Source organism: Dipteris shenzhenensis, chromosome 7 (assembly GCF_047967505.1).
Source record: "Dipteris shenzhenensis isolate YYH24624 ecotype China chromosome 7, Dip_SZ_1.0, whole genome shotgun sequence".
Lineage (NCBI taxonomy): Eukaryota > Viridiplantae > Streptophyta > Polypodiopsida > Gleicheniales > Dipteridaceae > Dipteris > Dipteris shenzhenensis.
Genome location: NC_141602.1, coordinates 11814316 through 11837264, shown reverse-complemented (window position 1 = coordinate 11837264; position 22949 = coordinate 11814316). Strand labels below are relative to the sequence as shown.

The 22949-nt window shown below is 43.2% G+C and overlaps 1 protein-coding gene across 1 annotated transcript; it reads right to left on the bottom strand.

The window, feature by feature from the left end:
- Positions 1 to 4290: 4290 nt before the first annotated feature.
- On the bottom strand, positions 4291 to 18917 carry LOC147899952 (putative phospholipase A2 homolog 1). The gene is made up of 4 exons (XM_087377435.1): positions 18794 to 18917; positions 18627 to 18666; positions 4701 to 4820; positions 4291 to 4604 (listed from the first exon to the last, which is right to left on the bottom strand). Exons 1-4 carry the CDS (start codon positions 18881 to 18883, stop codon positions 4426 to 4428), a joined length of 429 nt encoding a protein of 142 aa, XP_087233561.1. The 5' UTR covers positions 18884 to 18917; the 3' UTR covers positions 4291 to 4425.
- Positions 18918 to 22949: the final 4032 nt, after the last annotated feature.

Genomic DNA, 22949 nt, shown 5'->3' with positions numbered 1-22949 from the left:
GGAAAGCACTTTCTAAAGACACATCTATGTGGAGTGTTAGTGCATGGAATGAAGTTCTTTGCAGATATATGGATTGATTCCTTGCATCTACATGATACCAATCAAGTTGTAACATCTATTATGAAGGCAATTTGCAATGTATATGTAGAAAAAGGTCGCCTACCACCGACTTTGAGAATACAAGCTGATAATTGCTGGCAAGAAAATAAGAATGTACTCATGTTTGCATTCTGCTCCATGCTAGTTACTCATCGAATCTTCAATGAGGTCAAATGTGGATTTTTGTATGTTGGGCATACACATGAGGATATCGATCAGGTTTTTAGCACAGTCTCAAGAGAGCTTAAATGCAAGGATGTGGAGACAATAGATGACTTAGTAAGAAGATGTGGCAAGCAAGTTGGTGGTTGTAAGGAAAGTACAGTATGTGAGAGGCTCGAAAGAATGTATGATTGGAAGAGCTTCATTCTACCTTTCATACAAACGGGTGGTGATGCATTGACAGGTCATACCAATCCACACTACTTTCGTTTTCTTTTTTAAGTTGAAAAACCCGTAATGCAATGGCAACAGTATTCTCATGATACAAAATGGGAACCTGAAGAACCTTACAGTCTCTTAACTTCAATTCCCAGCAAGGAAAGGTATCCAGCATGGGCTCCTATACAAGAATTCAATGAGAGGTCTAACTGTGAAATAGAAGGATTAAAAGCATTTATTACATACAAAGAGGAAATGCTCTAGAGATATCCTGATTCGAAGCCTACTTGGAGAGAACACACTACCACTGTAATTAACAAGCCACGAAAATTAATAAAGGACCTTGAGAGAATACGAGGCTTAAAGGATGTCAAGGAAGAATGCAATATATTTTGGCCAAATGTTCATAATGATTTGCGCCCCCAGCCATAGTCTTTGAAAATGAATTTATATCATTACTCCCACGTCCATATTGTGGACCGAAGAAGAGAGAATTTATGCCACAAGTAGATATAGAGGTCGATTGTTTTGTTGTGGTATGGCCATTGGATGATGAATATGAGAATGTGAAGTTTTGGGTTGCAAAAGTAGTTGATGTGCAAAGAGATGATCAAGGGAGAGCTACAAATTTACAGCGGTATGGTATGAGCCAAAGGGTAGGAAGGAGAATATGGATAACAACACATTGTATACTAATTGTATAATGAAGGAGTGGGTCGCAAATGATGAAGCGGTCTCACAAGTTTCGACGGAGATAATCATAGTGTCTTGGCATTCAAGGCAAAGAAATCAAAGAAGCGCATGAGATATGAGATAGAAGGAAAAATAAAAATACCACAGCAAATTATTTTGCATATACACGAATTTTTAAGGATGCTCGCCATGGAGGAAGTAGAAGGAGACAGCGCAAATGAAGAATGTCCATGATTAAAGCTTTGTATTGAAGTCCAATTATTAAAGCTTTGTATTGAAGGATTTTATTTGGGTACTAGGCAAGAATCCAATTGACAATTATAATCAGAGTCATCATCTCCTATGTCAAATGAGAGTCAAAATATGCACTAGATGTCACCCAAGGGTCAAGGCTTGTTGGCAAGACAATAGGAAGTTAATGCAGATGGCACCTGGCAAGGGACTGTCACATTGAGCAATAAGACAATGGGGAGTCAATGCACCCAAGGGGCAAGGCTTGGCAAGACAAGTGGGAGTAATGCAGATGCCAGCTGGCAAGGGACTGTCACATTGAGCAATAAGACAATGGGGAGTCAAATTATGCAGATGGCATGAAGAGGCTCTTTAAGAGCAACAATTTAAATTGTAAACATATGTTCAATCTATATCATTTTATACAAAGACTCCAAGTGAAAGCAACGTCTCTCAATGTAAACATATAATGATAGCTATAATTGCTATTATAATTCTTTGGTTCAATACAAAACTTGGGTCTTATGGCATCATGTCGTTTTTCTATTTATTAAAAGTTTTAAAAATTTTGTGCATATTGCGAGTGACAATGTTATTTACATGAAATATTTAAGTCTCCTTTCATGGATTTATAAATTTATCACGTCAAGGAAAAATATTAAAAATAATTAAATTAACAAATAACTTAGGTATAGCTAGAATTTCTAAAATAGGATTATTTCAAATTCTTGCATGTTAGTGCAAAAGAAGATTTTTACGTGAATATGATAGTGCCACAAAGTGAACTTTTGATTTGGGAAGAATATTTTCAGAAAGTAAAATTTTGATTTGGGAAGGATATTTTCACAAAGTAAACTTTTCATTTGGGAAGGATTTTTGGGCTTCGTCCAAAAACAACTGAAAAAGTCCAAAATTATTGAAATAGGTGTTGGTGGTGTCTCACCGATTGCCACATGGTAAATTTTTCAAAGATTGACACATCATCTGTGCCACAATGGCACCTTATCCAACCACATCAGCTGACCTCGAGACTTCCACATTAGTAGGCCGATTGCTATCACATCATCATCTAACTAGACCACCTACCACATCATCCATCTACTCATGACTGTCTTGGCACTTTATCTTCCACATCAGCATCCATGTGGCAATGCCATGTCATCAATTGCCATGTCAACAACCAGTGCCCAGTCTCAATAGTGCCATGTCACCAAGTGCCACATGGCACAACTCCTACTAAGCACATCTAGCCAATGCATGTCAATAGAGGGTGCCACATAAGCAGTGCCTCCTAGGCACAGTTCTCTCCATAGGCACATAAAATGTGACCCATAGTGCCACATCATCACTGTGCCACCATCATCATTTTTCCCCTCTCTTGTGATAAAAAACTAGCTATCCTTCCAGGGGCCTTATCTTTTGATCCAGAGGGAATTTAGCAGCGCTCCAAAAAGAAAAATTGCTCTCACTAGCTTGCGCTCTATGCACTTGTCACATTAGATTTCACATCTAATATTTTCGCAGGGTAGCATCATGCAATCCTCTAGCTATACCTACCTCATAGCCTTGCAATTATCAATTGCTTCATGTAACATGAACCCATGGAAGAAAACTATTTAGATACCATGCTTCCCTAAAACCTTATTGAACATCCCCCCAAATTTTTATTTTGGCAATTATGTCCTCCACTCTAAGTTGATAATTTCCTATTATTGAAGGTATTGCACATTGTGAAGCAAAGCACATTTTCCTATTAACATTTACAAATTACCAAATTTATTGGCTTAGAAAAAGATTAAAATAGACAAAATAAGCTATCTTGAATCATAAATGTATGCATCCATAGTAGCTCATCCATGTACTCTCTTCATATGGTCAAAGATGATCCAACTACATGATAAGTATACACCCTTTGCATCCTCCTCACCAAGCCAATTTTTTATGCTAGTTCAACATTGGACATTTTGAATGTAAACCATCGGTCATTCTTATCACCATCAATAAATTGAATTGGAAAAAAGAGAACCATGGAAGCATTTATATGTGCATCTCTCTATTTTGACATCAAAATGCTCTCAATTGAGCCATGTATGGAATTAAAGATTGCATTGAACTCAATGATCAATTATGCAACCAAGAAAGAGAAGGAATAACTGTTAGTACCACCACAAATCAATAATGAAAAGAGTTTTTCGTGCTAACTAGAGTTTGCATGAATTATGCAACCAAGAAAGAGAAGGAATAACTGTTAGTACCACCACAAATCAATAATGAAAAGAGTTTTTTGTGCTAACTAGAGTTTGCATGTACCTTAATTTCTTGATCAAGGGTTGAAGTTGTTTAAATTATTCCTTGCCCATCCTTTTTAGAGTGCAACCCTATTTACAAAATGTTTCACAGTTATTATTGTCACAACCTCTTTCTCAACTTTCTTTTGGGTCAGTTTTTTCCGCATTCACCTACAAGGACCTCTCAGTCTCTATAATTTTTGACATGAATGACCAACCTTGACTAATCTAGTTCAAGGAGATCCATGTCTGTTCTCAACCTTGCTATGCATACAAGAATGTACAAGTTAAATCCTTCTCTCAAATCCTTCACCCAAAATCAATAACAGTACAGGGGATGCTGTGGACTTGTCAAAAGAATGGAATCTGAAGGTTACAACAGGAAGTTACTATCTGGTGGGCAAAGAACTGCATTTGTCAATCATCCCAAAAAATTACAGATACATAATGAATCTCTAACAAGGATATACTATAAGTCCTTAAGTATCAATTTTTGCAAGATTTAAGGATATATCATAAGGTCCTTGTATTTGTGCTTCAATTCATGCAAATTGTCATCTTAAATTAAAAAATAACTGGCCACCCACAACCATGCTACAATTCTGTAATGCACCAACATGCCGAGTTGTGAATATGTAAAAAAGAGCATCGAAAACACTTGATAGTACTGTCCCCAATTGTTTCAGTTTGCATGGCTTTCTGATCATCAATACCTCTTGCCAAAGCTGAGGTTCTACTTCGAGGTGTGCCCACTGCCCAGTTGACTAAAGAAGATCGCCATATCCATACCCTGAGTCATCAGAGGAATTGCTACGTCGTATGGACACGTGTCTGAAAATCCTCTTTTCCCAGAATTCTGAACTTTCCGCATGCATTTTTTGAACTTATCATGGCAAGCGATATTCAAAACCCCTGCCAGAAGTCATCAAGTAAAAATCAAGGAGTTAAAACTTTAAATGCAACGGCAAAGTTGGCAAAGTAATCTACCCTGTGTGGGCTTGTGCTCACCTTTCTTCTCCACACATACATCATGCTGTTTACAGCAGCTATCCAGCTCATCACAGGGTTTTTCACCGGCACATCCTGTCCAACTAACTCCACAATACTTGCCATAACGTATTCCAAGAGCTGATCAATCATCGTCAAAAGCCATAAGGTCCAGTACTACTTTTAGAAAATTGAAAGTTTACGACCCAACAATACAAGCATGAAGTTTACAAGCCATAAGGTACAGTGCCACTTTTAGAAAAATAAAAGTTTACGACCCCACAATACAAGCATGAATGGGCCTGGTGTCCTAGCCCGGTGGTTGATCGGATGCGTGTGTAGGTGTGTGTGAGTCTCGGTCCAGGGCAGTATGCCCCTCAATAGGACCATGGGTAGGTGCGTAAAAACTAACTTTTTTTTTAAAAAAAGCAATACAAGCATGAAGGCCTAATGATCATTTGTAATCAATGCAATCACAGGGTGACACCAGCCATGCCTCAAGCCACACTTAAAATAAATCATAGTAAGACTTAGCATTTGCATAGCATCAGGATGATGTGAGCATTACTTAGCTTGCAAGTCAACTTCTGATAGTTTACAATTCAAGATCCATGGCTGAGTCTATGAGACGGGGGAAAACATCATTTGTTGTTTAGGTCACCCAAATCTAACAAGGAGGTTCTCTCCACGCCTGATTCTATCCCCACATAGCCTCATGCACCCTGCATAATCCTGGCTCCCGAACTCCAACAACACACACATACATACATACACACGCACATGCACATAAAGCACATATAGCCATATATACATACAGCAAGGAGGACAAGCAGAAGGGCAGTACATGGGCTGCTATATGGGCCAGTATGTGGGACTGGCAGAGGCCATGGATATTGGGCCAGAAAAGGCCCTGGCTGGGGCAGTAGAAGCACCCAGAAAAGGGGCCATTAGGAGCCTGGGCAGGGCCTTATATAGGCCTGCTGCAGGTCGTCCAGTCAGCGTAGGTCATGCCCCACAAAAGGGCTGGTCAGCAGAAGCCTAAGGTGGGGTCAGTCATTTGAAGGGCCAGTCAGCCCTGGTCTGGTTGGCCATTAGCCTGGGCCAGTCTGCCAGTTCACGGGCGGTCGTGGGGTATAAAGGGAACCCCCAGCTTGATTGTTGAGGCAGTCCTTTGTATGGTAATTGAGCTGTAGTAGGCAGTGCAAGAGTGCTCAACAAAGCAGCTGGGAGGGGCAGCTGCTGAAGCCTACGAGAAGCACAGGGCAGTTTGGAGGACCTCCACAGCAGAGGGTGCGGTATATTCAGCTCCTGGCAGTGCCTTACCGATTTGGTGTAGGCGTTGGTGCATGTTTGGAGCTGGTTATTTGTTCGATGAGGCTGGAACGACTTCCGCAACACAATGAATCTGAGTTCTTATGATACTTTGTTTATCATGCTATTGAAAAAGAAAAGGTATTTCCAAGTTTTGTCAAAAGCATAAAGTTTCCCATGATGAATTATTAGTTGAATTTAAAGATATTATTCCTAGTGATTTGCTTCATTGTTTGCCTTCAAAGCGAAATGATGCTATGAAAATAGAGATTCAGAGGTTACTTGCTGCTGGTTTTATCTTTCCTATGGAGGATACAGAGTGGGTGTCTGCGGTGGTTGTCACACCAAAGAAGGGGGGGAAGTCACCCCTTTCTTCTACAAGGCATGGCGTGGTGATGCAATCTCTGCAAAATACCGGGTAAACCTCCTGTAGTACGAGCACAGGCCCAAAAGGCTACGTACTTCATGGATGTTCTTCAGGTGTGGCCAATTCCTAATAGCCTCTACCTTGAAAAGGTCCATCTTGACTCCATCCTTGGAAACAATGTGCCCAAGAAAATGGATTTCATGCATGAAAATTTCACTTTTCTTGGCATTGACAAGCAACTTATGCTTCCGAAGCTCCTCGAAAATAATTGCCAGGTGCTTCTTATGTTCAGTCTCATCCTGAGAGAACACCATGATGTCATCAAAGAAAGTGCTCGTTGTTCTCTAAAAATCATGTCCATCATTCTGTTGAAGGTGGCAGGTGCATTCGTTAACCCAAATGGCATGACAAGAAACTCATATAGGCCAAATGTGGTATGAAATGCTGTTTTGTGCACATCCTTTGGCTGAATTCTGATCAGGTGATAACCACTCTTCATATCAATGCAGCTGGACATTCCATGCCTGTAACCTATCCAAAATATCATCTATCCTGGGTATAGGGAATCTGTTCTTAGTTGTAATTTTATTGAGGGCTTGGTAGTCAATGCACATCCGCCAAGATCCATCCTTCTTCTAGACCAAAAGCACAGGTGAGCAGTAGAGTGAAGAGCTAAGCTAAATCAGCCCCTTCTCCAACTGACCCTGTAAGGAGGTCTATTAGGTGGGCTGCTACCAGGGATTCTGTCTATCGTATGGTCTTCTAACCGTTCAAGGGGCAACTCATGTGGAAGTCAGTTAGACAAACACTCCTTAAACTGAAAGAAAATCTGTCCACTACTCAGAAAAATGAAACTTTTCTTCTACAGACTTCTTTTCAAATCCAAACACTAAGTACAAGAACAAGTGTTTTGCCACGGTGAGTGATTGTGATAGTTTTATTCTTCGTATCCAAAACAGCCCCAACTCAAAAGTGCCAGGGTATTCCCAGTAACGCATCACAACCATTCAGCGGCATAATGTATAACTCTTCCGTGTCCACATAGCTCTAAATGTGCATTCTCAGCTTGCCTATCACTGGAGTAACTAATTGGATGAGCCCCGGGCAAGCCATGTCTCCATCACACAAGGGGCCCATCTCTTTAGCCCATATTCCCAACTTTCCAGCCAGCTCTGGAGAAATAAAGTTGGCCTAGGCTCCCGGATCGAAAAACATCAAAGCTGTTTGGTCTCTTATCTTACCCCATGCTCAACATAACTCTGTAGCATCCGTACTCTGAACAGCCCTGATCAAGTCTGGCAAAAGACTAGTAGTGGGTTTAGGCTTCTTATTCTTCTGATCATTCCTCTTCTCCTTCTTGTGCTCACCCTAATCAATACAAGGGAGCTTCCTCTTCTTATGTGGGCACTCAAAAGCCCTGTGGCCCTCCTCCTTGCAAATATAGCATTTGTTAGCATCATAAAGGATTTGTTTTTCTTCATCTAACATATGGGTACGAGACGGTACTCGCCTCTAGCCTGCAACAAACTTCATAGGCTGCGAGAACTTTCTAAACTTCTCAAGAGATTCCATCTTGCTGCCCTTTGACTTTGGTGCCTCCTGTTGGCTACCCCTGAACCCAAAAACATTCCCTTGCATGAGTGCATGAGCCGTAGTGGCATTCTCAATCAACTGGGACATGTTGGAGACCTTTGTCTTTGTGCAGTCGTCCCAAATCTCCTTTGGCAGCCCGCAGTAGTACCTTTCAATTTGTTTTGACAGCGGTACATGCCATTAAGAATTCACTGGTAACAAGGCTTCCCAAAACTTCATATTGTAGTCTTCCAAATTATTGCAATTCGCTGCTTCTAGCTTGTACCAGGTGGTCATGATATCTACCTCGAAAGTAGTAGTTAACCATGCGGCTGAGAACACCTATTTGAATTCAACCCATGTGGTAGGTGCAAAAGTAAGTTGGTCCACCATTGGAGTGCATTGCCCTTCAAAAAGGTGGCTGCCTTTTGAACTTTGGAAGACTCTGTAAAGTGTCCACCCGAGTAGGCGGCATCAAATTGTTGCACAAATGTCAAAGCGTTCAATCTGTCATGCATCCCATTGAAGGTTTCAAACTTCACAACTGCACCTCCCTCCTTATAATCTTTTAGCTTGCCTTTAGGGGTAAGATTATCATGAACGGGGGGCTGTAAAAAGGGAAGAGCCATCATTGCTCTTGCATTTTGAGCATTACCACCCATACCCATAGTGGGGAGTGGGATTGAACATTCCGGGCCCCTCTCCTTGCATCTGTGGCATATTCCAAGTATTGCCCATCATCCCAGGTTGCATCCCAACGTTTGAGTACATCATATTGGCATTTGCAGGGGGCATTCCACCCATCATATGCTGCTGGAAATTTTGCATTCCGTAGGCTGCATGCTGCCCACATAGCTGCCTGGCAATCTGGGACCTTCTGTGGGCTGTCCCACCATTGCCTGGAAAACCGATCCCCCTCCAAAGTATCATGGATGCATCATGGGCTGAGGAATGAATTGCTGTCCTTGATTGACTGAATGAAAATTATTGGCATTTCCCGCTACAGGGGTGACTGTGGGCATCTCTGGTGGCTGTCCACTGAAAGATACATGCATGTGAGTCTTCTTATGCTTCTTCTTTTCAGCGGTCTTTCTGCTTCTAGGAGGAGCAATATAAGTAGGAGGAGCTTGCATAATCTCTTTGAAAGTCCATTGCAACTATGACAAGGCACCCACTGCACTTGGCATTCCCAACAACTGAAAAAGAGCATTGGGATCAATCTCCTCTGCCTCATCTACCTCATCCTATGAGTCCTCAACGGCATGCTCAGGAGGAGCAAGTTGTTCCCCGATGTCTTTCTCTCACTCATATCTCAGCTCTCTCTCAGCTTCTATTACTCTCAACTTTCACTCTCACTCACACAATAGTGGACAGCACAAGCCTCTTCCTTGCCTTGCAGACGTGCCCTACATCGTCAGTGTGGACAGTCTTGGTTTTGGTTGGGGTTGCCTCTCAGGTCATTGAATCTGCAATACGTGTGCATAGTGTACTCTCCAAAAACATGTTTTCCGTGCTCCCTTGAAGAGTGTTATTTGTATCTTTCAGTTCTCCAAGTATTAAAGAAAATTCTCCCCTGATTGGGGAAGTGGGCCCTCACTAGGTTCAGTGACCCAGTCGGTTGTCATCTCCTACCCGGTGGAATCATAGCCATGACAGACGTGTCACAGTGATGCAAGAACGGTGTTTAATGCAGGAGCCGACTGCAGGAGCCGACTGCTGGCTATATGGGCCTCCACTACTGCTCCTGGTGTGCCCCATGAGGCCATGCTCAAAGAAGACGCCTCCTTCTTGAGCTCTACGATGTCCTTTCTAAGCTCCTAGATGAGACTGGCCTACTGCTATTGTGAATGGGCCCGAATGCAAATCAAGTCAACTCCACCTCACGTGCCCGAATGCTATGTACCTCTATGAGAAGAGACTCCCAAACATCTGGTGAGTCAACCAATTGGTAGCCCAGTCCTCTCGGGATCTTGAACTAGAAGTTGGTACAAAGGTAGGGTGGGTGGGGTTGGATGGTAGGTGGTGATCGAGTGAGCTGAGTAGAAAGAGGGGATACCAGTGATGCGGTGACTCCAGTAGAATACTGGAAGGAGGGTTGGCTAAGAGGGAGGGGTGAGAGGGAAGAGAGAGAGTACTGTAGGCCAGTATGGATATCTGGAGATTGTGAAGTAGGGAATGAAAACTGGTGTAACAATTGTAGTCAACATAGCGGTCGATGTGAATGTGGAGGTCGAAGTAGAAGACCCTGTTGTGGCTGTCAAAGTCGATGTTGAGGACCCCAAGGTGGATGTCGATAATGATGATGAGGATGACGGCACCACCGAGGTGGATACTATAGCATTCTTCCTTATTTCTTTGCTATCCACACCTAGCCCGCTCCTCTTGACACATGTGTTAACATCGTCTAGAGTTAGTTGCTTTGGAATCTTGTCCTCTTTCTAGTTTCTCCCCTTATCCTTTTCTTGGTCATTCTCTCACTCTCCTTCCCCCATTTTGTGATGCTAATTCAAAATCTCTCTTTGTTTTTGGCAGATACGTGAAGCATCACAGTCTAGGGGCTGCGATCCCTCATGAGGGACCGCCAACCCATGCACCCATGTCATGTGCACGGATTGGTATCTGACGTGTACTGGGTACACAAGACTAGCTCAGGTAGCCTGGGGAGGCTTAGAGCTAGGCAAGCTTGATTCTCGGGTTGAGTGGCAAGGGTACAAACCAGTTAGAGGTCTTCGCTATTTTTGGCACTTGGGGCCCGAGTCTATAAAAGGGGCCCAGAGGTTCAGTTCTCAGAGAGCCGATGGAAGCAAGTCTCGTTCCCAGGTGCTAGGTCTGATCCTGGATTGAGTCGCAGACGCATGCCTGCATTATAGCGTAGCCCAAGGCCCAACAGCAGATCCCAGGCTTCACAGCGCCACCTGGCGGTATGGGACACCAGGCTGGTTAGGATCTGGTTGGGAGTTCGTGCTAGTAGCTCAGCTCGTGGCTCGGAGGGGACATCTCTTGATTCGGGATCACATCCCGTAGATGTCATGGTTGGGTGGTGAACAGCCTACTCAGATTCTCACATTTGTTGTGTTCTTGTGTTTGCTTGCAGATCAGAGGTTTCAAGAGTGTTGGGACGTGTCAGTTGGTATCAAAGCCAACTCCTGAGGTAGGAACTTCTGTTGCGAAAATTTTGGACGATTCTTTCTCCAGGTATGCCCTAATTTCGAAATTCGTGTTCAAACCCTACAAGTGTCTGCTGGTTCATCGCTTAAAGGAAGTGTTATTAGATTGGGATAGAAGGAAGGAGAGAGAGAGAGTGCACGGTGGTTTCGTTGCAAGAAGTGACAGGTTGTGAGAGAGGGAGAGAGGTGTAGTTAGGAGGAAGTAGTGGGGTCCAGGTAGAGGCGTCAGAATGGAGTCAGGAGAGAGCGTAAAGTTGGGGCGAACCCAAGGGGATCCCGCATGTCGGCTGGCTGCTCAGGCGTTTTGATGGCAGGTCGAAGGGGAGCGCAGGAAGGTGCGAAACATGATAGGGACAGATCGCAATTTGGGTCAGCTGCTTTTCGGGGGGGCCTGGGGGTTTTAAAAAAGCACCACCCCTCCGTTTTTGGAGGGTGAGCTTTTGGAAAAGCAGGGCTTTACTAAAAGCCTGCTCTCCCGCTATAAGTTCGGCCAAATTGCCTTCTCCCATAGCCTGCAGATTGCGCATGATTCCAGCCCTCTACACCTTCACGCCCGGGAGCCAGAACATTGGTACGGCCTGCTACAGCACTTTGTACGGACAGCCAGGAGCGGAGTTCCAGGTTCCAGAATCTGAGCTGAATCATCAGCTCAACTCAGCCAGCTTACCTTCTTCATCGACCAGCTTTCCCTTCTTCCATCGCCTCCTTCTTGGCCAGTTTCCACTTCGTTTCTACCTCCTAGCTCCGAGGCCACCTGCTTGTTTCTCTTCTCTAGCCTATCTTTTTTTCAGATCAGATTTCAGTCATGGCTGATTCTGTAGACCCTGAGCTTGCGATGGGAGACCAGGATTTGAACTACCATGCGGATGATGACCAGGGTCTCTACGATCATCTGATTACGAAGAAAGCCTTCAGTGAATTCACCACTGCTCTTGATGGAAAGTTTGAGCAGGTTCACACGAATCAAACGGGGTTGACACAGCAACTCCAAGGGATTCAGACTACACTCACACTTTTGACTAGCACTGTTCAGGCGCTCATGCATGTGGATGCCATGGCTTCAGTGTTAGGTTCGAACATCACTCCAGATCCTTTTCCCGGAGATCAGAAGTCTCGTATCAAGGAGGTTGTTGACACTTGGTTGCACAAGTGGCAAGTACACTTCCAGTTTCACCCTTATCCAGATGACAAGAAAATACAGCTTGCAGCCGGGTTTATGTCAAGAAAGGCTTTATTGTGGTGGAAGGAACTCCAACCCAAGCCTGCAACATGGAACGAATTCGAAGGGCTCTTCAGGAAAGAGTTTCTGAAGGAGGAGGAAGATTATGATATCGTAGGCAAGCTCAAAGCCCTCGATATGTCCAAGCTGAATTTGACTTTTGAGGTTTATCTTCAGAGGTTTCGGGATTTGCAGACCAGAGCTACAAAGATGGATCCAGTGACCTTGTTAGGTTTCTTTGTGGATGGTTTGCCTGACTCGTACAAGTTACAGATCAAGAACAACAAGTGTACCACATTGCAAGAGGCCATGAATTACGTGCGTATTTATGATGATACCATGGCCAATGCAAAGGAAACCACAATTGCCGACACGGGTGGGAAGAACAAGCGGAAGTTCTTCTAGTCTACCACTGGTATCGCGGAGACGAAGTCTATAGACAACGCCTCCAAGAAACATTTGATTCAGGCGAAAAATGGTCGTGACCGTTTCCTTCGTACCTTGAAGCTAAAGAAGGAAGGACGTTGCTTATTCAATGAGGAGCGGGGCCACACTAAGAATGATTGTCCTAAGCGCAAGAACCAGAAGCAAGCGCCGGGACAGAAGCTCCAGGCGGGTCCGGGTACCAAAGCCAAGGGAGCTAATTAAGTTGCGATAACAGGTATTTCTGTAAATGTCATTACCTACCCACTTTCTTGTAATTGCACTTTTAATACTTCGTTTTTTGGTTCCCATGATCTTTTCCGAGTTTATGGAGAAGTTAGGGACCAAAGAGTTCATATTCTCTTTGACCCGGGCAGCTCTCACAACTTTGTTAGTTACAAACTTGTGCAGAAGATGGGGCTGTCCACGATACCTAGCTTCCAGGTGGGAAGCACTTTTGGGATCGCAAGATTGAATCCCTTTCTATCCGGATTCAAGAATACACAGCGGCTCTTACGTGCTATGTCATGCACTTGGAGCATGTGGACTTGTTAATCGAATAGAGTGGTTTAAAACCCACGATATTCAGATTGGATGGAAGGAACATACTATTTCTTTTTTGGAAAAGGACACCCAATTTTGTATTTAGTGTGATAACATTCCCTCTTCTCAGGGACCTATTGTATCTGCGATGCAGCTTCGGAATATATATTACACTTCTCATTATGATGTCTATCAGTGTGTTTTGATTCCGCTTTCTTCATTTGTTGTCTTTGTTGGTAACTTAGTAACAAGAATGATTTAAGTGTGTTTGAATACCGTGAATTGAGAACGTTGTTAGATGATTTCATGGATGTATTCCCTGCTCAACTGCCGGAAGGTTTACCTCCAGAACGGGCAGTAGATCATCGCATAGACTTAGTCCCTGGGGCTCAACCTATTTTTTTTTTCCGCAAAAAGTAGTGCTAGTTATATTGCTTGAAAACGAGAGTACAAGAGGGCCTAAAGGCCAGCGGGCTGCAATCACAAAATGGATACAGCCCGTGGTAACAAAATACTAATTACAAGCCTCTCAGGGCATAATCATCAAAGTGTGGACAAACAACCACGGTGGGGGGGAGTAATGCCACTGAAGACTCTGAGCAGAATGCTGGAAGAACAGCTCTCAATGGTCCCAGTCGCGAAGGAAGCGCCGTCTCTTCTTCTTCCCTGCCGGGGACTCCCCCTGAATCTGATCCCACTGACCCTTGAGCGTGTGAATGATCGTGCTCCAAATGTCCGCTAGGGTCTAGGTAGCAGAAGAAGCCTGATCTCCTAAGGTCTGCGCGCATCTGGAAGTCCAGATATGCTAGCCTACAATACTCCCTATGATCTCCCAAACTGGGTGTCGAGTCATCGCTCCTGCATCTGTCTCTGTCAGATGCCAAGGGAAGTTGTCCTCTATCTGGGGAAGAATGACCGTCTACCAGGCGACCCGGGCTCTGGTGGTGCCGGAACCATCTGAGCCAAACCAAAGAAAGTTCCACACCAGTCTCCTCAGCTGGGCTACACACGATCTTGGGGCTCAACCTATTAGTGTTCCACCTTATAGGATGAGCCAGCTTGAGGAGGATGAGTTAGCTTCACAGCTACAGGATTACTTGAATATGGGCTATATTCGCCCAAGTAAATCACCTTGGGGAGCACCTGCTCTCTTAAGAAAGAAGAAAGATTCTACATGGAAAATGTGTATAGATTATAAACGATTGAATAAAGTGACAATTAAAAATCGATACCCTCTACCTCGTTCCGATGATCTAATAGACCGTTTGGCCGGAGCGAAGTATTTCACTAAGATTGATTTGCGAACGCGTTATCACCAAATCCGTATCTATGCTAAACACATAGATAGAACCGCATTCCGAACTAGGTATGGCCACTACGAGTTTCTTGTATTACCTTTTGGTCTGACCAATGCTCCTGCCACCTTCTAGCAAATGATGAAACGATTTGTTCCGAGATTTTTTGGGCAAATTCGTTGTAGTGTTCTTAGATGACATCTCGGTATATAGCCGAACGCTAGAGGATCACATGGGATACCTCCGGATTGTCTTAGTTATTCTAAGACAGCATAAGCTCTATGCCAAGATGAGTAAATGTGACTTCTTTATGAAGGAGATCATTTACTTAGGACACAAGATTTCTTCTGAAGGTATTAGCATTGATCTGGATCGTATCCAGAAGATTTTAGAATGGCCTATCCCTCACACTATGAAACAACTTCGTTCTTTCCTAGGATTTACGGTATTTCTACAGAAGTCTGTGCGTGATTATTCACACATCACGGCACCCCTGACAAACATATTGAAAGGTCGTGGACGCAGGTCTACCCAACCGATCTCTTGGAATGATGCATTGAACAAGGCTTTTGAAACCTTGAAGTTTTTTATCAAGGAAGCACCCGTTCTTGCATTACCCGATCCTACCCGGCCTTATGTTTTAGAGGCCGATGTGAGTGATTTTGCGATCGGGGCAGCCTTATTCCAAGAGGGTAGACCTGTAGCTTTTCAAAGTAAGAAGCTAGACGACACCCAATATCGTTGGCCCACACTAGAAAAAGAACTCTATGCAGTAGTGTATGCCCTGAAGGTTTGGAGATACTACTTGTATGGTTCGAAGTTTCTTGTATTGACCGATCATCAGTCAATCAAGTATGTGTGTGATGGGTCTTGATTTGAGGGGACGGAAAGCTAGATGGGCAGAATTAATGCAAGATTTTGATTTTGAAATATGTTATCGCAAGGGTTCGTTGAATAGTGTAGTGGATGCCTTAAGTCGAGTCAAGTTTGTAAATGCTATGTCATTTACGGAAATATCCTCAGACCTATTTCAATCCTTGAGAGAGCTTTGCGCAACTGATAGTCATTTCAGTTCTTATTGGCAGAAAGTCCAGGATGGGAGCTCCATGGTTGACCAGGACTCAAGGATTGTGCCTCCTACGATACAGGCGGCGGGAGGTCAGTGGATGATTAGGAACAGCTTGCTGTTCTGGAATGGAAAGATTTGTGTGCCAGATGTTCTGGAACTTCGATCCAAGATTCTCTGGGAGTGTCATGATGCTCCTAGTGCTAGACATCCGAGTATACATCGGACTTTGTCTCTTGTGAAGCATACCTTTTATTGGCCTAAGATGCGTGCATTTATTGAAAACTATGTGGTAGGTTGTTGCGTTTGTCAGGTTACTAAGGCAAAACGCCTTAGAAGCACGGGTTTATTACAACCATTGCAGATTCCAGGTAATAAATGGGAAAGTATTTCCATGGATTTTATTACTGGTTTGCCTCGAACGCGCAAGGGTCATGACTCCATTTGAGTCATCGTTGACCGTCTGACAAAAATGGCTAGATTCTTACCTACTAGAACAACTATTTTAGCTGTTCAGCTGGCTCACGAGTTTGTGAACCACTTGTTTAAGCTGTATGGTTTGCCCTCTGACATAGTCAGTGACAGGGACTCGAAGTTTACAAGTAACTTTTAGACACTTGTTTTTGAGAAGTTAGAAACTCCTCTAAGTATGAGTTCCTCAGATCATGCACAAACTGATGGTAGTATAAAGAAGGTCAACCAATTGGTTGAAGATATGCTTCACGCATATGTTTCTAAGAGACAGTCTTCATGGGAGGATTATCTACCTATGATAGAATTTGCTTATAACAGTGCAAAGCATTCGAGTACAGATTACAGTCCTTTTATGCTTATGTACGGGTTTCAACCTAAGTCACCAGTTATGGTTGGGTTAAAGGGAATCCAAAATGATGCGGCAAAGACCTTCTTGCTAGACATGCAGGAAATGTTGCAGTTTGCCAAGGAGTCTATTAGAAGTGCCCAAGATCGGGACAGATTTTATGCTAATAGACATCGTTCACCTAGAGAGTTCTTGAAGGAACGATGGTATATTTGAGAATTCCCAAGGAATCCAACAGCCTAAGTACTGATTTGGTTCCGAAGTTATCCCCCAGATACTGTGGTCCATTCAAGGTTATTAAAAGAATTGGACCAGTTGCATATCGACTAGAATTGCCTCCTGATGTTAAAGTACATCCAGTCTTTCATGTCAGCAAACTGAAAGAAGTATTGGGTGCGGATGATCAACTTGTTTCTCCTCAAGAAATAACAGAAGTTACCGATTTGACTTTTATTCCACACGAACCTAAGTGTATTCTTAAATTTCGTGAAAGACAGATTCGTAATAGAACTATCACGAAATACAAGATCAAGTGGAAGGATCGTGTTGAGGAGGATGCAACATGGGAGACATTACAGAACCTCCAGAGAACATTCCCTGGTTTTTTAGCGAACTCAGGAGTGAGTTCTTAGAGGAGGGGAAGTATGTCATGTGCACGGATTAGTATCCGAGGTGCACTGGGTACACAAGACTAGCTCAGGTAGCCTAGGGAGGCTTAGAGCTAGGCAGGCTTGATTCTCGGGTTGAGTGACAAGGGTACAAACTAGTTAGAGGTCTTCGCTATTTTTGGCGCTTGGGGCCCGAGTCTATAAAAGGGGCCCAGAGGTTCAGTTCTCAGAGAGCCGATGGGAGCAAGTCTCGTTCCCAGGTGCTAGGTTTGATCCTAGATTGAGTCGCAGACGCGCGCCTGCATCATAGCGTAGCCCAAGGCCCAGCAGCAGATCCCAAGCTTCACAGCGCCACCTGGTAGGTTGGTTAGGATCTGGTTGGGAGTTCGTGCCAATAGCTCAGCTCGTGGCTCGGAGGGGACATCTCTTGATTCGGGATCGCATCCCGTAGATGTCATGGTTGGGTGGTCAGCAACCTTCTCAGATTCTTCACGTTTGTTGTGTTCAGATCAAAGGTTTCAGGAGTGCTGGGACGTGTCAACCCAGCTTCATCATTTGGCCAAATAGGAGTTGAGTGTGAGGGCAAGCGATGAGGCTGAGTGTCAGAGAGAGATTAAGGGTCGAGTAGTGAGGCTGAGGACTATTGAGGTGAGATGAGTAGGTGAGGACGAGCTGAAAGGGGTGAGAGAGCAGCTGAGGGCGAGGCTGAGCGGATGAGGCGAGAGAGAGAGAGAGAGAGAGAGAGAGAGAGAGAGAGAGAGATTAACGTCCACAGAAGGCCTCACGGGCCTATGGGACAAAGTGACACCAAAGAGAAAAACTCATACAAGCCACAAGGGGCTGAGGCAAAGGGTGCGCTAAGACCCTTTGCTAAGTACTATGCTGAATAAAAAGAGCTCAATGGCTCAAGCAAAAACAAGTACAAAAAATATCATATCATGTGCTATCTGCTATCAGGAGCAGGGTGAGAACTGGAACTGGAACTGGAAACTCAGAAACCAAAACCCGACACTGTGGTAAATGTGAGAGAGAGAGAGAGAGAGAGTGCTTGAGGTACGAACGTGGAGAGTTGGGGGATAAGATCAGAGATCACATTAAAAAGTAATACAGACACGATCATTGCCTCCAATGAGTGGAAGTCCATTCACCATCTTTGTCTTCTGCATCTCAGAGTCAAGGTGCGCCAGTTAAAAGGCCAATATACGAAGAGTCCTTCGCCAAGTCAAAGAGTAAATACGGAAACAATGGTGCAAGAGTGCCCCAACTGAAAAAAGGCAGCTTTTTCTTTGTTGGATCGATATGAAAGAATGAGACTGAATTCATTTCAATCTGTGGAAAAATAGTGAGAAAGACCCTAGAAAGCATCATGAGACCACGTTTGGAAACGGTTATTGCCGAGACAGGTGATTTTGTTTTCCCTGATGGCCAAAGTGATCTTCCGCAGTTGTAGATTCATGTCAACGATGTGCTCATAACGGTGATAAAAGGGGGGGTCCGATGTTCTGGACGGGCAAAAGTCACATGAACAAAGCCGTCGAGCAAATGAGTTAGCTTACAGTTGCAATCCACTGCCACGCACGTTCTGCTGCAAGCTGCCTGTCCGTCCAGAAAAGCAAAGTCAACAAAGTGTGCGAGGCAGCACGATCGCATGCATGCTATTTCAAAAGCGCGTGGCAGATTTACAACATTCTTTGGAGCAAGCTGACTAGGTGAAGATGAAAACCTGATGTTGATCTTTGCGACTGCTGCCTTGAGCTTGCGAGAGAGACAATGTCAGAGGCAGCAGAAGCAACACTCTAACAAGGCTGGCCATAGAAGAACCTTGGCGTCCTGGGCTTCCTAAGAGTGCATTCCCTGAACGAGTAGCCTGACCCGTCTACGACGGGTTGGAGACCCGCTCTGCTGGGTCTCAAGGTGGGATCTTTAATTTCAAAAGAGAAATTCTGAAGTTCCAACACTGGAACCGCTTGGCTTGGCTCACTTAGTGTAATTTTGTCCAACAGCTTTCCTAAAACCCCCTCTCTGCTTTCATACATAAAATTTTGCAAGATTAAGTGCATAAAATTCATGAATTTGTTTGAATTAAACATGTTTGTATGCATATCTTCTCTCTGCTTTCATACATGGAATTTTGCAAGATTACGTGCGTAATGCATTGTATGCCAATGTAGTGCTAGATTGCAACACAATCAATTTTGGTTTATGGGATACATTAGTTTCAGTGTAAATAAATAAAATTCATGAATTTATTTGAATTAAACACGTTTGTATGCATATCCTCTCTTTGCTTTCATACATGGAACTTTGCAAGATTACGTGTGTAATGCATTGTATGCCAATGTAGTGCTAGATTGCAACACAATGAATGTTGGTTTATGGGATACATTAGTTTAAGTATAAATAAATAAAATTCATGAATTCGTTTGTATTAAACATGTTTGTATGCATATCCCCTCTTTGCTTTCATATATGGAATTTTGCAAGATTATGTGCGTAATGCATTGTATGCCAATGTAGTGCTAGATTGTAACGCAATCAATCTTGGTCTATAGAATTCATGATTTTTTTTGAAATAAACGTGTTTGAGTATAAATAAATAGAATTTATGAATTTGTTTGAGTATAAACGTATATGTGCATGCTTCAATAAACACAACAAAATAAGATTTACTTAAAATTAGCATACCTAACAAAATATACGCTCTATAAAAGAGTACTACAAAATCTTACAAATTCATATATCTACATACAGAGTGTCTATATCAGCTCCCCTAAGAAAATAGACTACGTCTATGTCCCACCCCACGCACCACCACACGTGCGCGGCGTCGACCTACGCAAGGCAAAAAGATCATTTAAGAATTATAATCATTAAATCAAAGAAAATTTAGAATTGTGTCTTAATAATACTCCACATTAATTAGAATACTTACGCTGGCGCACAGGAGTGTGTATGTGGTACATAAATGCATATACAAAGTCTCCGTTCGCCCCTCGATAAAATACATCTGTTCCCATCGGCTCCAGGTACCCAATGAAGCGCACATAGATGGTCTGGGGACTATTATTCCCAGCAAGACGCTGAGAACTCACGGCAAAATATCCAAGATTGAGACGTTCCACCCCATCATACGCTGGACCGAGGAGATTCATTGCAAAACTTGAGTCGGGAACCGCCCTAAAGGAAAACAATATCATGTTTATTCACTTATATATGTAACCTAAGTAGCTTTCACCTATATGAAAAAAATTTAAAAAATATATATATATATATATATATATAGGTATCTACCCAATAAAGCTCTCCAATTCCAAGATGTCAACCAATAGCTGGGCGCGCACCCCAGCTCTCCAACCATCGGGATCTGTATATTCCTAAAGGTAAATGACTATACTATTAAATAAGTCAACTTAGCAACTGACTACTACACAATTATGTACCTGCTACCTGTACAGTTGTCTCGGTGGTGAATGTAAATGACGCTGCCATCCTATCATATCATATTACAATAACAATACATATCATATTACAGTAACAATAGATGTGTCAACGTAAATATAGAGAAGAAATTAAAAGGCTTCACCAAGCCACAAATTAAAAAGAAAATTAGTTATAGTACATTTGATAATCCATAATTTGAAGAAAAAATAACAATGTGTGAACCCATAAAACTCACAAAAATCATACATTGTCAAAATTCTGGAGACGACATTGTTTGAATGGAATATGGAATGAGCTCATGAAAATTATACAAAAATAGTCATCACCAATTTTTAATCCACACTTCAAAGGCTTACAATTGATAGACCTTTGATCGCCTAAAAGAACACAACGATACAAAAAAGACTGTGAAAATTTGTCACCCACCAAAGTCTGAAGAGGCTTTCAAAGAGCATTGGCATACTGCTAGGTTCTTCTTGATGCCAATTGTAAAACCTCTTTGTATACAACATTTGTGGTACAACTCATTTCAGCATCCTCATCACTAACCCGATCCACACTCTCTGGAAGGAATACTTTGACTGCATTTGATGATCGGACACGCGAGAAAGCCACGTATAATTGCCCGTGACTAAACACCGGTGTCGCCAAGTATAAGCCTAGGATAGACATTGTTTGGCCCTGTGCCTTGTTTATCGTCATGCCAAATGCTAGCCGAACAGGAAATTGCCTTCTTCTCATATTGAATGGAAGTTTCAAGTTACTGGGAATGAAAGTTACTCTTGGAATGAACATCCTATCTCCAGCATTGGTACCAGTGATAATCTCAACTTCCAATACCTTCGTGTGGAACTCTTTGCATATCAGCCGAGTCCCATTGCATAATCCCTGTCGAGGATTTAGATTGCGCAACAAAATGAGGGGAGCATTTTGTTTCAAAACCAGCCGATGAGGTGGGTATCCACCACCAAGATCGAGCGTGTTAAGATACTCTACTGCATACAAAAAAGAATCTCCACATGAGCTCTCTACTGAGTCTGCACTTAGATACTCCTTTTCCTCGCCGGGCATTGCCTTTAGTGCAGTAGCATTGACTGCATCAACTTCAAGGTTTCGAGGTGCGAGAATAGCGCGGTCTCGAAAATACGATGCATAATCCACAACCCTTGCAAGTCCTGTATACACCCACTCAATCAGACCTTCCATAGAGTTTGTCCTTAAAAGCATCTTTGATGGGATTGCAACAGTGTCTTCTCTTATATGCCTGCTAGTTCCATTTCCAATATCTAACACCCATTGTATGAATTCCTGCTCTATTGAATTATCACCTTCCTGAATAACCCGCATATTCTGTACCAGCTTCAATACCTTGATGCATCTCCAAATCCTTGAGTGGCACAATGTAGAATTGACAATATCTTCTCGTCTTACCTTGGGAATAACTGGCAAGACCTGCCTAAAATCCCCCCCTAACAACACCACCTTTCCACCAAACAGTTGGTCATTTGACATGATATCTTGCAGCGTCCTATCCAGTGCCTCAAATGCGAATCGATGAGTCATAGGTGCCTCATCCCATATTATCAACTTTGCTATCTTCAGAACATCTGCAAGATGACTGTTAACCTTTATATTGCAACTGCTGGTGGCATCCAAATCCAGTGGTATCTTGAACCGCGAGTGTGCTGTGCGTCCATTACTTAGTAACAACGCTGCAATCCCAGAAGAAGCGCATGCTAAAGCGACATGCCCCTCCCCACGCAACCTAGAAAGCAAACAATTGTATAGGAAAGTCTTTCCAGATCCTCCTGGACCATCAAGAAAAAATATCGCACCAACATTTGCATAGACCGCTGTCAGAATCTGATCGAAGGCAGTCCGCTGGCAATGATTTAAGGTACTTTCCATCTGTTGACCAAGTCGTGCCTCACTCTCAAAATCAAACATTCTTTCTTCTTGCAATAGAGCATTTGTAGCTGCCAATACACATGATCTATCCAAGGTAGGCAATCCATCAAACTCTACCAACCTTCTCCCATGTTGTTGGAGAATATGCTCCAAGTGCCATAGAGCCTCCTTCCGTGCCAATCCACGACGGTCAACCATACTTGATTCGAATGCATGGAAGAAATCATCCGATAGATCGTCTGAGAATCTTTCCCACAAAATTCCTGGAGATGTTGGCTCACAAAAAATCAAAATTGCAACAAAAAGGTGCCTCAACTGTGTGCTATTTTGATGTAAAACGGCCTCTTGCATGCAGATAAACCATTCCTCATCACTTTCCAATAACCCTCTAGCTATACATGCTGCCTTGAAAGTAGGGTAAACTTGCCCATCAAAAGTGCGCAAGTCATCAAAACACTTACAACCCTTGCAAACGTTAAGTAGCATACGCATGAAATATAATTCACCAGCAGATGGAGAAATGTTATACA